This window comes from Megalops cyprinoides, chromosome 3 (assembly GCF_013368585.1).
Source record: "Megalops cyprinoides isolate fMegCyp1 chromosome 3, fMegCyp1.pri, whole genome shotgun sequence".
Classification (NCBI taxonomy): domain Eukaryota; kingdom Metazoa; phylum Chordata; class Actinopteri; order Elopiformes; family Megalopidae; genus Megalops; species Megalops cyprinoides.
The window spans coordinates 6,647,532-6,667,239 of record NC_050585.1 but is presented as its reverse complement, the minus strand read 5'-3'; the positions used below and the strand labels follow the sequence as shown (position 1 = coordinate 6,667,239).

The following is a 19,708-nucleotide window of genomic DNA, read 5'->3' as shown; positions in this document are numbered from 1 at the left end:
GTCGGAATGATCTTTACCAGGTGGTCTCAGATCCTCTGCTAAGCCCATTGTGCAGTCTGTATGAGCTCATGGAGACCTCTCACCCTAGCGACGAGGCAAGAGGCTCAGCCGTTGCAGGAGAGCTTCCAGGCTAACCGGGCCTGGCTCCTCGCGAGGCCCTGGCTGCCTGTGCGGTGTACTCCCCAGCCATGTCTGACAGCCTGACGGTGAACATACCAGGCCAAACAGCTACCAGTAAAAACAAACCGAGCCAAACTGCTGATGGGGAAATAAAACCAGATCAAACAGCCAACAGCAAAACAAACTGGGCCAAATCGCTAACAGGGAAGCAAACCAGGCAAAACTGCTATCAAGGAAGCGTACTGGGCCAAACAGCTAACATAAAAAAAGGCCAAATCACTAACGAGGTAACAACCCAGGCAAACAGCTGCAAACTGTTCCAAGCAGCTAATGGTAAAAAATACCGGGCCAAGTTGCAACCGGAGAAACAAACTGGGCCCAGCTACTCCTGGGGGAGGCGCCCCAGGCAAAATGGCTACCAGACAAACAAACTGGACTGACCCAAAGCCCAAGCAAAATGCCAATCATTCCTAAAGTTCTAAAGCCTGCAGCTCAGAAGTTTATTTTCTCCACACCCTGTACACTGTGAGGACAGCAGAAAGATGTGACAACCGTTACACTCATCTGTTTTGCGCAGGTGGAGGACTTAACTCAGCCTAACAGTGCTCACTGGAATGCAAACCATGCAAGCACCCCCATCACTTTCCCTACCGGATGTAAATTACACTCTATGGATCACAATCGGGAGCACCCCTAGCCCTATCACTGGCTCTATGCACTGTAAAATTAGAGGCAATTGAGTGAAAGTGCTTGATTGCAAAGGAACTGGTTGATGGTTCTGCATATTAAAGGGCATCTCAACACATAAAAACTGACCTGCAGATTAAGTGAAAGAAAGGGTGGTCCCTTCGGCAAGAACATGATAGGTCACAGTGCCAAAAATCATTACTTATGAAACCAAAACATTCTAACATACCAATACCAAAAATGTTATGTATGATTGTTGATTTTTTTTTTTTTCTTACTACGATCAAGACTCGAAGTCTCAGTTTATATTTTGTAAGCACTTGAATAAAATAAATATCTGACAGGTTAACCTACAGATACAGTTGCTGAGCACTACATTGAAGAATTACAAATTCCTTCAACTAATTGTAGGGTAGTATCAGTGGTATGAATTTTTGCATTGCTCTAATGAATCACTTCCTTTGAACCATTTTAACACTATGATATGAGGCATTAATAGACCATTGTTAGGATCAAGGTCTAGTTTACAGTGTTTCATACAATGCACTAACAAGGTTTAGTTCAATGTAAGTATTTTGCTTTTAATGATAACTGTCAGGCACAGCGTTTTTGCTTATGCAGGTATTCCTTATTTAAGGAATTTCTAATTTCTGACAAAGTTACCTTCTGGAACACATCTGATTTATTGAAAAAGGTCTACCTGTACGCTTTTATTTTGGCACTGTTTTTAAGCTTTGTGCCTATTTAATACAATTCTGGGTGTTCACCACAAATTCTGGTTGCTTGTCTGATATATGTTGAATCAAGCATGCGATATTAGCCTTGCAGGTCACTCTGGACAACAGCATCTTTCCTTCAAATAAATGAGCAACAGTAATATGTATGTTAGACAGTGCTGAGTGGGGTACCTCCTTTGCCATGTCAGTGTACTTCTGCTTCTCCTTGGGATCCAGCACGGCCCACCAGTCAGCCAGGATCTTGGTGGCCCCGCGGTTGTCCAGCCGGGGGTGCTCCTGTCTCACCAGGGAACGGTGGCGCTTGCAGAAGAGCAGGAAGGCGTTCATGGGGCGGCGGGCACGCTGCTCCGACGTCTCCTCCTCCCCCTCCTCCTCTGTGGCCCCGCACTCTGCCTCCTGGCCCCCGCTTTCCCTGGAAAGCAGTGGCTCCTAAAGGCCACACAGAAAGATTTCACTACCATCACATTGTACTTTAAATAACACACACTTGCAAAATGGCAAAGCTTGCTTTTTCAGAGGACGTAACCCTTTATCATGCTTTGTGGTTGGGTGGCGTGGTGACAGCAGTGTTGCAGGTTTGGTTCCAAGGTGCCGCATTGCTGTACTTTACCTGAACGGCTTTAGTAAATACCTGGCTTGTATTTAATCAAAGCCTCTTCCAGCAGCACTCCACTATACTCCTCCAGATAATGTCCTAGAAATGCCAAGGCAGCTCAAAACAGCTTTATAACCGAGAAGTCAAATCCTGGGACTACAGCAGTTTGGAGAAAGTAAAAAAAGGTATTCATGCCAGCCCTCTGCATCCATGTTGATGCATGCCACACACCTGAGGGAAAGGTACGGCTAATGTAGTGACACGTTGGAACTGGCCTCTGAGCTTTTGAGGCCAGGTGAGACTGCCCACCTTCTCCAGCTCCTCCTCGTCTTCCTCCTCCTCCTCCTCAGAGAAGTCCAGGGCCTTCTTGGACAGCAGCGGGTGCCACTGGAGACACTTGCGTTTGGGCCGCTTGCCGCTGACCTCGCCCTCCACAGGTGGCTCCTTCCCCCTTCCTCCACCCTTCATGGTGTTCACCCTGTGGCATGAGAACAGGTCAGAGCAGTGCCACGCCCCCTGGGTGGTCCTACAGTCTCCAGCAATCAGAAGTACAAGTTCACTTTCTGGACATCTTGAGGGGCAGCTTAATTCAGCCAACATTTGTCCTAAATTATGACATTAAATGTAAGGTTTAATTTTTTTTCTTCACACAGTTTTGCAAGCTTAGCAATTGATCACTAAATTCATGAAAAAAGTTTGTATTGAACGCAAGTAACACATGTATTTGTTGGTCAGAATTAAGGACAAATACAGATTGAGCCCTGTCATTGACAACTGAAGCATAATTTGTCATGTTATGATTACACTGTTTTTCTACAGATTATTTTCACTTTCATATGTATAGTGTGAGGGGGGGGGGGGGGGGGGGGGGGAGGAAGTCTGGTGATGTTCGGTCACATAAAAGTCACACGGCCACATGAGGAAATCCCCTCTGTGAAGGGCAAACAATGATAGGCTTGTAAATATGGAGAGCTGTTCCTGAGTGCTGCCACAGATGGAGTGTGAGAGCATGGCCCATCTATGACTGTGGCCTTTGGGTATCATGCACCGTTACCATGCATTGAGTGGTTCACCCCGTGGCACATCTCAAGCAGACAGAAACGACCCACGCTCCTACAGAGCCCTCCCGTCACCTTGCGCAGCACTAACCAGACCGGGTACCTTCCCCCCCCAAACGGCCAAACGTTATTTGATTCATGTATTTGTACTGAGGCCTCCTCACCCCGTGGGCTCGGCTGTAATTGACAGATTAGTGTGAGCCAGTTGAACAGGGAGCCGAGGACGGCGAGGCCCCGGCTGTTTATCAGAACAAGGAGAGGCGACGGAGCGCCGATACGGTATTCTAATTCGCACGGTTCACTTCCCTCAATATAATTACGGTTGCAAGTCTCTTAATGTACTCGGGAAACGAGGGACGGCGTTCGCAGTTTCACGGCAGAAACCTCTGTGCTGTCATTAATCCCAACGTGGTATTTAATCCGACCGTGTACGAAGATTAATTGAGTGTGTCGAGCCACTTAAAACACCAATATCTTGACAGTGCTGACAACAGGGAGGAGGGAAGCAATCCATTATGCCACCATTTCATATCATTTTCTATTGAGACACAAATGAAAAAAAGGGTGCACTGTTCCAATAAACCATGTAACAAAGGAAATAATTAAAATGTACAACTAACACCTATTGAATTGAATTCCTTTATTATCATTGTACATACAGGTTCGTCATTGTACACCTAGGTTTGTAGTAAGAAATAAAAACCCCACCAAATGTTTGTGACGGTTGTCTTTTCTGCTCGGCCCTATAGAACAGCCCTGAGAGATCAGCCCGTCTCTCAGAGTACGATTACTGCTCTGTGCTGTGTTATGGGAGCTCTTTGCATCCCACTGTTACATAATTACCTGCCACTATTCTAGGCAGCGCACCATTTATTCCAGTTAAATGAGCTATGGTGGGCCAAAGCCTGAATCTCACAGACAAGAAGAGTGACCCTTGGACAGAGATGCTCCTCACTGAGATCAGCAGCATTTGTACCATTTCCTCAGTTTCCCAATGCATAACATTTTGGTTAGCAGGGAAAATGCTGAAATCAAAATGGAGGAGCGGGAGGAGGAGTGCCCAGTGGTGTCCATCATGTAGGGCCAGTGCCTCACAGAACTGTACAGTATCAGTATGTCAGAATAGAGCACCTGAGTTACCAAGCAGATTCTCTCTCTCTTCTCTCTGAATGAACTCAACACCAAATCTGATAAGTGGTTTCATCAATTTAACTCACTCAAAGGAAATGGATGCTCCTCAAAGGAAGCAGACATTAGCTCACCCTTGACCAAACAGGAAGCTGTTACACCTTCACTTCACCAAAGCCAAAATATCAGAATCATTTAAAAAAATCCAACTCAATAAAATTTAGGGAAGCACAATCATATCAGCACGGCATCGCTATCAGCCGATATAAACTTAAGAAGTTAATTGTAAGCATCGGCAGATATGAAAATTTCTGCCGATGTGCCTGGCAGATAATGTGACGTGTTAACTACGCGCACACGATGACGCTAAATGTTTATTATGAGCGCCAGCAACAAGCTTCAACATGTCAGCTGTATGGAAGTATTTCAAAGTATCTGAAACAGATAACAAAATTGCTATGTTCAATGCTTGTAAAGCACCAGTGATGCGAGGAGGGGTAAAATATATAGCTAAGTTTCGCACTCAGGGAGGACGCTAGCTGTGTGCTGCTAAGCTTTGATTTGGTTCCGGAGGGGCGTGAGACCATTGTTTAATATTGCGGCTCGGTAAGTAGAGAATGCGAAGGGAAATGAAACAAGACAGCCCCAGACAACACAGAGGGCGTTGTGTTTGTACACTTACACGATGACACTGGACAGCGAATAACATTTTCTGTAACTTTATTGTGTCTCTGCTTATTCAAAATAAATATCACAGCTCCATAAGGAGAGAATGTGATGGGAAATAAGACAGCCCACGATCGCCAAGCTCGTGCTTTGGGACTTGAACGGGGGGCCTAATGGTTTTGACCGACCCCTAGATAGGTTTCTCACCCTGTGAGGATGCTAGTTGTGTGCTGCTAAGCTTCTCTCTGCTTCCGGAGGGGAGTGAGACTATTTTTATATATCGGTATTGGCATTGGCAATCGGCCAAAATGAGTTTGAAAATATCAGCATATTGAATATCGGCAAAAATCCAATATCATGCATGCCTAATAATATCTAATTATTAAAGATAAAAAGGCAGACTCGCAAAACTGATTTCTTTCACAACGATTTGCCCGAGACACCTCCAAAATCTCTGTGAACCGGACAGTATGAGGGTACTTACAGTAAAGCAGAATGCATCATTTCTTAGTTTCTTTGTAGTCCTGAAAGTGCCTGCTGCACTGCCCCCCCCATCACTTGAAAACGGTTTGATCACATCTATCTGGATCGCTTAGGCCCCGTTCCGCCCACAGAACGCGGTGCCGTGCGACTTCCCTGCCTCAGCATTGTTCTGCATCAGCAGAGGGGGAGAGAGAGCACGCCATGTTATACATGTGACCTTCACTTTCGCCCTCGCGCCGCTCCCCTGCCAGACAGCCCGCAGGCACGCCCAGTGACGCTGTGCTTCAGGAAACACCCAGCCGGGTTTCTGTGTTAACGTAAAGCCACGCTTTCGGCGAGGTGTTTCTTTTAGAGGCTCCTTAGCCCTGATGTGGCGGACGTCTTCGGGAATCAATCCAATTCCCGTCTAATCTGAAACACGGAAAGGCATGGAAACATGCTTTTTTGTGTGTGCACAGCGAGCCTGATAGCTAAAAACTACATTTCAGGTTACAGCGGTGAGTGGTGGGGACACGGTAATCCTACTGATAATCTAATCCCATACCGACATTATACCCTGACTGACTTTTTAAAAATGAACTGCAGGAGAGCAGAGCTCACACATCTCCCATTTGTGACTATCTGCTGCCCTCTTGCTGTTAGATCCGAGCAGCACCAACAATGCAAGCACAGTCCCCATTAAACACTCAAGTGTTTGAGATGACACCCCCTGGAGTTATAGATCTGAAAATGCTCGAAATGGAAACACTGCTCTCTGTATACTAGAGCTTAGGTTAACACTGGCACAGTTTAATGTAAATACCCAGCTGTGAATATATGGGAAACGTTCAGCAGCACTTAAAGTGGAGAACTTAGGCCTTATGATCCAGCCATTTGTGAGCTCTTACATGCTTTGCACACAGCATTGTCCTCCCTTTATCATCCCAACTCTGGCCAGCACTGTGTGTGAATCTGAAGCTGAACATCCATCCTTAAATATTTAATTTATATTGTAATGGGCAACTAACAATATAAGGGGGCAAAGGATACATGTTTAAAAAAACACTCAAATCGAATCAGTACTCAATGTCCACGAGCTATAAAGCCCAACAAAGTTATTTTCACCTAAATAATTGCCCATTTCCTGTCCAAAACGGGAGTGCACACACCAGACAATGGGGGCATGTAATAACAATGTTTACTGCCCAAGAGACAGAGCCTACATCAGTGCTTTGTTTTCCTAATTCTCACAGCCTCGCCACTCTTTGGCCATATCAATTATTCAATACGCATAAAACATTTTCATCCCAGAAGAACAGTTTTATTTAAATACGGTTAATGAGACAGATTGCTCGTAGAAGGGAATGAAGATGCACACGATCCAACACGATATTCAACAGTATACAGGTCAGAGGAGATTTGTGCTTTGCCAGTTTTATATTTCAATTCTTTAAGGCTGACAATTTCTGAAATTATGTTTACTTCAAGATTGACAGAATACCTGCTCATTGTACTAAGCAAACCGAAGAGCTAGTAATGCGTAAACTCAACGAACACAGACTGATGTTCTCTGAAAAATGAATAGTGAAGAGTCTTCACTGTTCACTGAGCTCTGAATCGTGGATTAACCTTAAAGTAGCATTTAACATGTGTATCTGAATGGAGCTTCACATTCGTTTTAAGCTTTCAATAAAGGTTGATAACTAATAAAAACTTTCTTTGGGATTTGTTTTCAAGTTGGTTGAACCTCCCCTGCAACAAGCTAATGACCTCACGTAAGTGCTTGGTGGTCAACTAAAGACATTCACTGGGTTTTCATTTCTCATAGAATAACCGTAGGTGGCTCTTAAAAAAACACAACAAAAACCACCATATTTTGAAAATCTTGAGGATCCCCCTTCTCCTGTCTAGGATCTTTGGCAGTTCTGCATTAGGGCTCCACAAAACAGATGGTGTGCTTAAGATGGATTTTGTCTTGTTTGCTCAGTATCTGGGATGCAACAAAATGCTTTAAGGCAGTCTGTTCATTTCTGTAGACACAGCTCACTCACTATGTCCACTCCAAGTTTAATTTGAAGCTCTGGGACACTTTCAGTCTTCCATGGCAACAGCGGGTCGACTGACATACAGGACAGCACTCTGTATGCCCTTATGTTTATGTTTAGGACAGAACTCGGCCCACTTCACGCAGTTCAATTCGTAATTTAGTCAAACGTTACTGCTGCGTATCCATATGGCAAAAAAAGAAGGATGGATACAACATGTTAGTCGTTCTGGAAAACAAGCAAAATCACAGGTCTAATAACTCACCTGAACCTTGGTAATATCATACAGTGAAAAGCCACATATGAAAGGTACGATATTCAAACCATCGGAATTAATTCCGCCAGGAGAGTATGAGTTAACTATTAACTATTTAATTAAAATGCTGGCATACCGTTTTTGCAGGTGATAGATCTATGACATCATTTTAAATGTCACTTTATTCAGACACATTTTCTTTTATCATTGACATCACAGATAATTGCTCCAATGTACAAGGGAGCACAGTACATTCATTTTTCTTTAACCTGAAGAAGACAATCAGTGCCGTGACATAACCAAAGCCTGCCCTTATGGTCTGCACTGATGTCCTTGCTCCTCACCAAAACTTCAAAATAAAAGTCTCATCCACATATACTTGCATGGGGTTTCAGTGCAGGGGCGAATGGGGTTGCCTAAAACTGAGGTACTGCTAAATTTGAGATGTTTTCATCAGTTCAAGCTGTACTTCTTCTTGAATACAAAATGGCTGAGAGCACTCTGAAATAATGTGCGGTGATCCTTTCCAGTGCATGAGTACACTTGCATTTCTTGCGAGATTGCTCATTTGCACAGCAGACGCCTTTGCTTAGGGTGACTTGCAACACTACCATCTTATGCATTCATTTCATTCATTTCTCTTTTCTGAAGCAATTGAGCTAAAGTGCTCCAGTACTGCTTAAGACTTCACCTGAGAAGCATCTTCGCTGCTGATCATATCAATAGCATGCAGCACAAAAGAGACAAAACCAATCAATTTCTAAGCACGCACTTTATGTGAGAATATGTAAACTGCTTCCATATTTGCATTCATGCAGCTACAAAAATTATGCCCCAAGAGAAGTTCCTTCCAGGTGGAACACCCTTATAACAAAATTTTAAATCTTGAAATTACAACCTTGTACCATCTGCATTAGAGCAACGACACTATTGCCTGAAAGTACCAATACAACATTTTTTCCATGATTCATAAAAAACATGAAACTATGGGTTTGAACAGCAGCTTATTGTAACTGATGATCAAGTCTAGTCCCTAAATTACATAACATGGTGTGCCTACATACAATAACATTCACCCAGGTGTGCCTTTGTAAAGAGCCATGGTTTTAAGGTCCAGAATGAGCACTGGGCAATCAGTATAATTTCATTAACTGTGGTGCATTACACATTTCTGGTTAATCTCAGTCACTGCCAACTCTTGTTGCTTGACTTCCTTCGTGAAAGTTAAAGGCAAACTGCAATGCAGTAAGACCAAATCCAGGCCTCAATCTGTCTTATATGGGTTACACAGAGCAAGTGTGCTGAAGATTCCCCTACAATCTCATTCTAAATTTAGAATATCAAACATACCCTGACATACCAAATGGATCAGGGGCCTTATTTAAATTTTGGTTATCACGCAGGACACTGTCAATCCATTTTAGTGATGTCTTAGTGTCTGCAAATTTAACACGTGAGGAGCATTTTTTCTGTATGTAGATTACATACATCAGCCTCTAATGGCACCCACGAGCAGCTTCGGCAATTAATCCACCACGGACATCTTGTAGAGGGTGGTGCTTGCATTTAAGATTTAAATTAAGGAGCGTGACTGCGCACAGACACACCGCGATGACACTCCTCCTCTTTTCACCAAATGTGGGGAGAGAGCAAACAAGTCTCCGCCACTCTCGCCGTCACGTCTCCAAAGAGCCTTGACAGGAGCAGCCGTGGTTACTGCGCCGCACACAACTGGTGGCACTCGAGCACCGTTCAGGCCAGGGACCACCTACCGGCCCTAATAAAGGCACCCGCTGGGCACTCAAAAGGGAATAAATGGTGGGAGAAAAATGCTGGTGGAAGAGGTGACAGCCTTCCTGTCTTTCAAAATCCTGGCTTGTCATCAAACTTAGCCTACTCACTCAGCGCTCCCCATTTCCCTGCTGGCATCCCAACTCAGCGATTTCCTACCATGTGCCATTCTAAATCACGTAAGTGTGCCCGCTTGTTAAAAATGGCACACCTACTCTCATCCTTTGTATAGATGGTTATGAGAAGAAAAACAACAAAGTTTATCAAAGGTGATTAAAGTCCTTTAAAAATGACATTTACTGCACAAAAAAACAGCCAAAGAAAAGTATGTGGCAACACAGGTAACACAGTTCCATAGTAAACCGTGACTATATCAAATGGTATATACAAGTAGGCACTTTTAAAAACACATCTAAGGAAAGGAATGAAATGTTATAATAGGCTGTCTAATAAATTAATCTAGTGAATATTAACCTCTATGATCTGGCCCCAAGGAGAACATATCAATCAGTGAGACTTCGATTTTACCTTATCTTTAGCTCTGAAGCTTTACTTCAATTATATCTGACCCAGGTTAAATGATTGTGGTTTTAATTGACAGAAATTATAATACATCCAATTTCCTTTCATCAGGTGTAAAAAATCTGAGCCATTGCCCCTTGATTATTTAATCTGCCTGTGCTAACAGGTGGCATCAATAGTGCAACCCATCTAAGGACTTATCATCACTGTTATAATGACCACATTTGCTCAATTCCAAGTTGGCCCAAAATTCCTCAGATAAAATGTGAACTGACTATCATATGCTCCAACTTGAGGTTGCAGGGAAAAAAAACTTTGGAAAAAACTTAACTATCATATTGACATCACATACCTGTTAATCTGGCAGCATAATTAAATAACTGTTTCCCTTAAATGTTACACAAATGGGCTCTTACAAGCCATGCATTGTGATGAGCAACTGTGCTTTAAAAGAGTAAAACATATGCTGCAAATAAATCTGAAATAAATCTGAAAACAACCGCATGCTACATGCATTCTCTACTAAATCATTCTTTTGAACAAAGAAAAAATATGAAGACAACTTTTTTTTTTCATAAGCGCACAACCACACCTAAAGCAACTAAGTGGAGACTGGAAGATGGAAGTGTGACAACAAAAACAATACTTTGCCTGACTATAAAAATAAATAAATAAATAAATTGGACTACATTTTAACTTTGGCACGGCTTGTGTTTGGACTTTATACTCTTTCCTGTGGCATGAAGCAGCGGGACGCACGAGTGTCCTGCACTTTGGAGACCATCAAGGGGGATATTCCTAAATATCACCTGTGAAATTAATTCTTTTGGTGTTTAAACCCCACACCCTTCTGGTGTCAGGGCTGTCTCTGAAAGGCTCACTGAACCTGCATGCCTTTACTGATTGCAGATTTCAGAGTGACCAATCCCAGAAGCAATGGCACTGGAGGTTGGCTTTCAGCATGCAGGCTCTTCCTATGTGATCACTACACAAAGCAAAGATCTCTAAAAGTGAAGAGATATGGTCTGATGTCCCCAGGAAGATCCCCTGCACACGTTCAGAGCACTGCCTTTATGACTTGCATACAATAATGGAATGTGCTCTGAAAGATGCCAGTACTATCTACCATACATCTGTTCACTGGGCTTCAGAACAGAACTCGCACCACATATGGATGAGAATCATTGCTTAACGATACCTACAACATTATAAACAAGAATGACTGACAGACCTCAGTGTGCCACAGTCTGTGGTAACAACTACAATACATTTAAATGTGCAAACATGAAATGACTAAATGTACATGTATGGAAATATAATGGAATGTATATTTTATACAGGAAGAATTTCACATTGTAAAAATTGACTCAAGGATGATTACACATGCATGTATGTTGTTAGAGAATACTTTTCTGAGCAATGTTAAAGAATGTGGCATGTCATGGCAATTACAAGGTAATTCAAATAGTATTCATCAGGGACTATAATCCTGTGCTGAACGTGCAAATGATGCCACTTTGGAATACAGTCATACAAAAGCAACTTTCTCAAGTTACAGGGTGGTGATTGTTTTTCACACAACAGAAAAACTCAAATTAAATTATGTAAAATCAACACTTCACATGAATATCCAAACATACTGATTGCATTCCTGTTTTTTTGCTTCTCCTAAAATTGCCCAATCCAGCAAAGAGCCTATCAATATAATCCTTACTCCTGTAAGAATTATTTGTGTGTATACTAAAGATTGCTTATCTTATCTAATATATAACCAATAGTATGCCATTTTCTGCAGTCAATACTGCAAATAATGTGAATGCGTAAAATATTTTCTGAGTACAGACCGCCAAACCAGCAAGTGGCAAAATGCAGACTTAAAACACCATTGTCAGTGGATATCTTAATACCATTTAACATATGCTGTCGTCCCATTTAATACAGAAATATTCTTTTGGAACGTTTCCTAGGATATGGTGGTATACACACTGTAGATACAAACAGAACAATATGCAAGCATACTTTTTAAAGTTAAAATGCAAACCTGTCAATTAAAAGTCTAAACAACCCACTGACATTGACATCTGATGTTGAAAGATAGCAATGACAATTTTGGAATTAACCTAAATGTTTGAAAATCGGCTAGATAATCCTGAATCGCTCTAGAAAATATTCTTATAAAAGCAGAATTACTTTTGGGTACAGTTGCACCTTCATTTAAGCATTTAAATTCATCATAAGATGCAAATAAGGTGATTGAAATATTACTCTTCCAAACTGCGGGGGAGCTCTTACATCGAAGGGTTAATATGGGATTTTTGCCAGACATTCTTATGCAAGTCTGCAGAAACGACTGCCACTGACCAGTTTTACACCACATACTTAAGTAATCAATGAAAGTATGACATTTCTCCGCAGACATTATTTCCTACGGAGCAGAGTGGCATTGATAACAGTGACACTTTATGCGCATTTGATAAAAAAAGATGAACAAAACACACACAAAACAAAAGAAATGAACGTAAATTAACTGCAGGCGTACTTACTTAGGCACAGAAAATGGAAATACTGTATCTGAAAGATGAAGATGAATCTGTCAGTCAGGCTTTGTCATGCGATGATGATGACCTATAAAATACAAAACACTGTGTCCTCAGTCAAGAGATACATCTTCATTTAGATCCTCAGTCACTGCACCAAATTACAAACATTCGACCATTTTATCAATCCGCTACATGCTAGCCGTACAGCTGACCGTTCACAATGTCGCGTTAACTTTGTAACATGTGTTGTGTGAAGCATACGTGCGATAGCCGAACAGCAAACTATGGTGGCACATTATTTTTCGTAGTTCAAGCGTAAAGTTGTCCATCCGAAATCTAAACAGCCCATCGACATTATTTGAGACAAACGGGGGCTTTTCTATACAGCAATCCTTACAAGACATTTACATTTGACGTGAAATCTATGTCAGGTATAGTTCAATCGGGTGGATGTACAGTAATTGCAACGTTGGAGCAGTTTTCAGGTAAGACCGGACTGGTGCTCCCTGCAAACCGGAGGTGCTTTTACACGGTGTCAAGAAGTGGAAAACGAAGCAATATGTCTCAAATGTTATGTCCCGAACCAAATAATCCCCCTAACGAATAATTATTTAGTTAATCTGTTCTAATAATCTCAGTCAGACCAAGCTCAAATTCGAATCTCGGTGCAAAATGTCGATCTGGGGTCTGACAAGACAGACAAGCGAACGAGAGTCCATCTTGCTTTGAGGAAACTGAAGTATAAATCTCACTACTGTCAAACTCAGCAAACGCAATCGTGAAAAATATTCCCCCCATTGCCAAACTGACCTCTTTCATTACTTAAACTGGGGGTTATCAGTCTCGATACATGCAAAAATCCGTTAATTTGGCCTGATCTATGTTTCCGATCTGTTAGACGGAATAAAAGTAGCTAGCTTGCTAGCTAGCTAGCCTGATGCGAGTTGCTGTAGCTCGCTGAACGTGTCATTAGCAGAACATGCAATGGTTTCAAAAGCCCCTCGGCCACTTTGTAGCCGACATCATCGCACTTTTGTGACAGAACTTTTACTAATTTACCAATTTTTAGCTAATCTGAGCATGTTTCTATTTGTTCGGAGAGAAAATAATCGTGCATTCAATGAGGGGAAGTGCCCGTACCGATCCTCAGAGAGGAAAGCGAACAGCTTCTCTCACTGGGCTATGTCGTAGCTACATATTGTCTCTAGGTTTTGCATCGTCAGTTTTACCCAGCACTAACTAAGGATGAGTGCCAGCCGAGATAGAGGGCAGGTATTTACGAACACGACGATACGTTTTATTGGTTTAAAGCAATTCTATGAGAAATAATTTACAAAAATGAGAAGCAGCACGCTGTCTGCCGCTGTCAGTACGGTGCAACAAACTGGCACATTTTTCGCACAAGATGACTGAGTGGTCTCGATAAAACGGCACTCGGATTCTCACCGAAGCATAAAAATACCTGCAAGTTTTCTGTCATGACGGCTCCTAAGCATGGAAACTTACCTCTGAAACCCAGCTCAAATGCCAGGGCCTTCGCATTCCAGCCTTCGTCCACCTTTAAACTTATTGACACCTCATAACAGTTGTACGCTGGTAGCCAGTACAATAACACAAACACAAGCTACCGACTCCGATCACTTTTCTTTTACCAGATGAACGCTGCCTTCTGCGATCAGCGCGACACCGCTGCCCCAACTCTTCAAACTAACTACAAAATGTGACGTTTTCCTATCGAAATGAGGGACTTGTTCAATTTAAATTTAATGGTAGTACTTTCGTTTTCCTCGAACAATTTTCTCAGCTTGTTTTTTTCCTGCCCTCCTCCCCCCGTTCGCTCAAGTGTTTTCTCTCTCTCTCTCTCCCTCTAGCTCTCTCTCTCTCTCTCACTGGTCTTGTGTAGCTGAATGCTGAATGTGGATGTTCATTGCTTGGTACTGACTGGCCTAGCCGTGTAACATCATCATTCGCATTCTGGCCTTACAGGACATGCATCTTGTGTAAACTTTTTGTGATGCAGTTTCTTTTCGGAAAAAGTCACTCCTGAAGTGTCACCAGGCAAGGAGACACACTGATGACTGCGTTTGCCCAGTGAGCCACTATCTCTGTTTGTCGTGTGAGACTACTTAATATAGCTTCCTGGGTGTTGTGTTAGTAAAGGACTGGAGAAGTGCTTGGAAAATAAAGAGTAACAGTATCAGTATGCAAGCACTTACCCGCGACAGGCCACCCAGTGAAATTATTTGGAAAGTAAAGCGTGGTGATTGCTCCAAGGAGCCGATGTCCACCCCTCTCACCCTCGCCCAGTGTTTCCCTCAGTTTTTGCAACATACAGTACTCTTCATGCACTGAGCGAAAATATATATTTTTCATGTAAGGCTGATCGTGATTGGACGCTAACATGAGAGACAGTCCGATCCAGCCACACAGCGAGCCCATTACAGCTGAGCACCGTTGAGAGACAGAGAGATTAATATAACATCTTCATAATGTTCTGGACATGTACACTTACGCTGCACAACAGACCAGGTAGGGGGAAGTAAATGCTCACCGAACTAATTAGAAGCAGGACGGTGAAATGGAGGCCACACCGTTCGTAGCATATACACAGCGTGTCCGCGACACACAACAACCCGAAGGCATAAGTGAGAAACCATCGGCGGCAACAGACGTAAAAATCTTATATTAACACTAGAAAATATTAACAATTCGGGTTAAGTCGTATCAACTAAATCATTCGTCTTGTCTACAAAAATATGTCGTGTGCACGTTGCATGTGGGCAGGAGGGGCTTTAGCTCGTTCAGATCTCTTGCACACTTCACAATTCTGATGGACTTTTTTTTTCCTCCTACCGTTTCCACGTCCTGGAAGTGGAACGTTGCCTTCTCTCTCATTTTTCTTTTCTTTCTTTCCTTTTTTTTTGGAATGCTTTTTTTCCTGTTCCAAATGACCCACCTTAAACAGTCCAATTTGCATTAGCTGTCATTTAAACCATTAAACGACAGTTAATAAAAACAAGTTGTGTTGGATTTGGACATTCAGTTCCTGTCATTCTTGTCAGTAAATGAAATCCATCAACGTGCACGGAAGCTTTGGCTATGTTGATGTGTTGATGTACTACATACTATTAGACATGTCAGCCCGTTTTAGAAAAAAAAAAAATAATAATAGGTTATCATAGTCTGTACAATACGTTGTGCATCTCCTGCAGAAGATCATACATTGTGATCTAGGTGTGTGGAAAATGCGTTTTGTACGTGTTTGACTACTGTTAATTTTAGATTCTTTCTTGTAATAGGCTTGTTGGCCTAGGCACTATGAAGGAGTTAAGCGTGCTGACACTTCCATCGTTCTTTGCCTATCCTAAGCGAAGGCATTTGGACACACCAGTCCATTACATGCAGGTGTTGGTGTGTTTTAAAGACACATGTCAACTGTATAACCAAAATGTTTCTTATTTGCATAATTTTCAGAGACGTTTTTACTTAAATTTAACTCATTTTCGTCCATCACGGGATTATTTGTGACATGAGATTAAAGAGGCATGGATACAGTTATAGTTAATTATTTAAAGGTAGGGCAAAGACTTGTGTTTTCTAATGGATGCAGGGGTAGTAAGAGGAATGTGCAAAACCTATGCCATGGATTCAAATGAAGTGCAATTTTTCCAACTTTTTAAGGGGACATCTTAACTGTTTCTCACTTCAGCACATAACCTCTACAATATACTGCCACTCCCCTCAGCCATGTGCCTCCCCAGGGCGAAAAGCACCGCTAATCTGAATGAACTCATTGTACTACAGGCTGCAGCCAGGCATTGATACCAGTGTTAGCCATCTTTTAAGCCTTAAAAACAGTTAAAAACCAGTCCCCCTTAAGGTTATATGTGTAATCCTGTTATCATCCTTGTCATTTTTTTAGAGGATGGGCTATAATGAAAAAGGTTTTAAAAGTCATGACTTAATACAAATAATCACCAGTGTGTATATGACACCTGTAGTATTTGAAGTAGCTTCAGTGCTTCCCACGAGGTAATGCTCGACCTCTGTGTATTTCATAGTACCATAGATGGCACCTCTATGACAGTACACAACTCATACTCACCCAATAGAGTTTGGCGGCCTCAACCCTTGCTGCCCTTCAGTTTTGCAACAGTGGTTTTAATCTTGTTTAGTCTAGGTGTAGATACTTTTAGTATGACTGTCCTGTGACTGTGTCAGCAAATGCTGCAGCTTCCGCTTAAGGAGAATCAGCCAGGGAAGTACATTCATGTACTTGCTCATAAATCTCACAAGGCAGGATGTGCGAAGTGTCCTTAAGTAAAATAAATGCATCAGGTGTCTTTCCAGTTCAAAGCTGGAAGACAGAGTCAGAGTTTGGTATTGGCCTGACAGGTAACTGCCAGGCTGTTAAGTTTGGAATAAGAGAGATCATTTGCTTGTATTCAGTTCATTAGGAAATTAAAATGATTGATGGAGAGTTGGGGCAGCAGTCGGGTATAGTCCTGAGAAGCAGGGCTTCTAACCCTAGAGTTGCCAGGTTGATTCCCAAGTGAGATAAGTGCAAGGCACTTAAACCATGTTTTCTCAGTAAACATTCACCTATATAACGATATCATGTCTAAAAATTAAAAGCTATGTAGGTGACTCTGGACGGGAGTATCTGCTCTGCAAATGTAATAACATAACACAAATTGAAGACAATGTATAAATGTCGAAGCTTGTTTACAGCTGAGTGGAAATTCAGTGTGTATACCTTTAGATTGAAGCTTGACATATGACCCTGCTTGGCATCGAAGATTTCCTGACAAGATATTCCTAGGAGCATGTTGTATCTGTAATCACAGTGACCAAGGTGCAACCCCACCCTGCTGTCTGATACAACACCTGACATTTTTCAAACACCCCTTTCTGCTGTTCCATGGTAGACACCCATCATATTCCTGGAGCAGTATTTTAGGCTGTTACAGTTATGGGATGTTGAAAGTATGCTCGCTGTAAAAGGTGAACGCATGTGTTACGGGTATGCCACATGACGTCAGGTAAAGGGTGCACGGAAGTAGGGGTTATGGGTCACGTGACGTCAGGGTCACGGGTGCATGAAGGTGTGCACCTCAGGTAATTTAAACGTCTATGGCAGCAAGCACAGTCGTCGGGGAATTTGAGTGAGTACCAGTGTGGTATATTGTGTGTATCTAGCTGTCTCTTATACAGAGTTTAAGTGAAACTGTATGTATAAAGCTCATGGGACAGTGGTGCATTTTTGTCGCGTTTATTTTCTGGTTTAGTTTTGTTGTTTTGGGTAGGACAGTGGAACCGGTCCGTCGGTCTATTGCAGACTGGCCGGTCCCCACCATTTTATTTCATTCTTTTGCGCACCGATCTCCAGGACTCATCTTCTCTCTACTCCACATTACCTTCTTCCCTCTCTCAAATCACTCTTTCTGAAATTCCTGTGCACTTCTATCTCTTCATCTACCTTTGCTCTGACCCGGCCGTATCAATACTACCTAACCAGTTAAGCTTCGAAGCACTTCGCCGCTGCGTCATCTGCCCGGCTGGACAAGATACTGAAGAGTGAGTAGCCGGGTTGTTGTGTTTTTATGCGCGGAGTATTTATCCTGCTAACTGCCCTGTGACTGCCTGTAGTCACCTTTGGCATGAGCCTGGCCGTAACAGCATGTAAGATACTTCTATTCATCTGAGTCCCTTAAACAAACTACTAATAACAAGAAGTATTCACCTTAAATAATAAAGGTTAATTAGCTGCTCAGTGAGGCCTAGAACAAGACATTGAACAAGTGATTATACTTAATTAGGACAGTTGTAACAGTTTTCAAGGCAAAGATATTCAGAACAAACAAAATGTCAGTGCAAACACATCTTTAACAGCATATTTCATTTACTAAGATTTTTTTATTTATTTAGAATTTACTAAACATAAGATATAAATAAATGGATATGTTTATTCAAAGAAAGAGCAGTGGTGAGCTAGTATTTCACTCAAACCCAAATAAGTGAGATCTCAGTTGGAATGAAGTCCTGTATACACAGGGGGTGAATAAGACTACCTACCTGATGCATCCTCAGGTGGTCAGGTTTGGTGCCAAGTGAGAAAAATCTTGATAGACATGGGAATGCCACACACTTGGCAACATAAATGAAAGACATCAGGCCACAACGTCAAATATTGGCAACATCATGGTTGTATACAAAACATTTTTAGACAGGTGGCATGAGACTGCAAAACAGACTACATACAAGGCCTAGAGAATATTTCTGAATAGAGCAAAAAAAAGGAGGTGAAATGCTTGCAGAAAGATAAATGGGTGTGGAAGTTGAAATGAGCAGAAACTGGGAAGGACACATAAGTGTCTAGCCATGTAACAGAGAAGGCCACATTGGGCCTTTCATGAAATGAATGCCTCCCATTTCTGTTGGAGCACATAAGACAACCAGTCTGTGATTAGTTAATGAGACCACATAGAGCCAAATTCTGATATTGAAATGCTAATTTTTCATATAACGTTAAAAAAGGCACATTTTTACTTCTGCTGCTGTATGTAATATAATGACTCTGGACAATGGAAGTATTTATTTCTGTGTACTTTTCCAGTCACATTTTACCTGCACAAATACAACAGAGGAATTCCAGCAAAGAACACAAAGCTTTAGATGTTACATTTTAAATGTTATAACATAAGTGTTGTAAGTCTTGATCTACTTGCTCTACATTTAACTGAAAACAGAATCAACAGCCAGAGGCAGTCTTAAATAAACACTTGAAATCAATGTCTCAGTGTTCACTGTGCTTACCTGCCATTCCCAGTTTTACTAAATAATAGCATCCTCATTCTGTGGTCTTTACCCAAAGTGCTGTATTGCTGAATGTGAAAGATGCATTAAGGTAAAAAAAAACCTGAATGTTATCAAAATGGTGGAAGTAGCATAATGAGAAACAAACTAAAAAGAAGGTAGATAAAGCCGCTAATGGGAAGCTCACATTACAGCAGCAAAACACTGAAATGAATTGTAGCGTGGTTGTACAAAGGTCCAGATTCCTCCCTTCTTGGTGACCGCCGCTCTAAACCATGAGCATGA

General features: G+C 42.0%; 1 protein-coding gene across 1 annotated transcript in view; it reads right to left on the bottom strand.

The window, feature by feature from the left end:
* LOC118775052 (HMG box transcription factor BBX) overlaps positions 1 to 14,431 on the bottom strand; it is a 28,260-nt gene extending 13,829 nt beyond the window's left edge. The window contains exons 1-4 of the mRNA XM_036524747.1: positions 14,114 to 14,431; positions 12,611 to 12,692; positions 2,449 to 2,617; positions 1,716 to 1,973 (exon numbers count right to left, since the gene is read on the bottom strand). Coding sequence (XP_036380640.1) covers positions 1,716 to 1,973; positions 2,449 to 2,607 — 417 coding nt within the window. The 5' untranslated portion in view covers positions 2,608 to 2,617; positions 12,611 to 12,692; positions 14,114 to 14,431. The remainder of the gene's footprint in view (positions 1 to 1,715; positions 1,974 to 2,448; positions 2,618 to 12,610; positions 12,693 to 14,113) is intronic.
* Between the last annotated feature and the right edge of the window lie 5,277 nt (positions 14,432 to 19,708).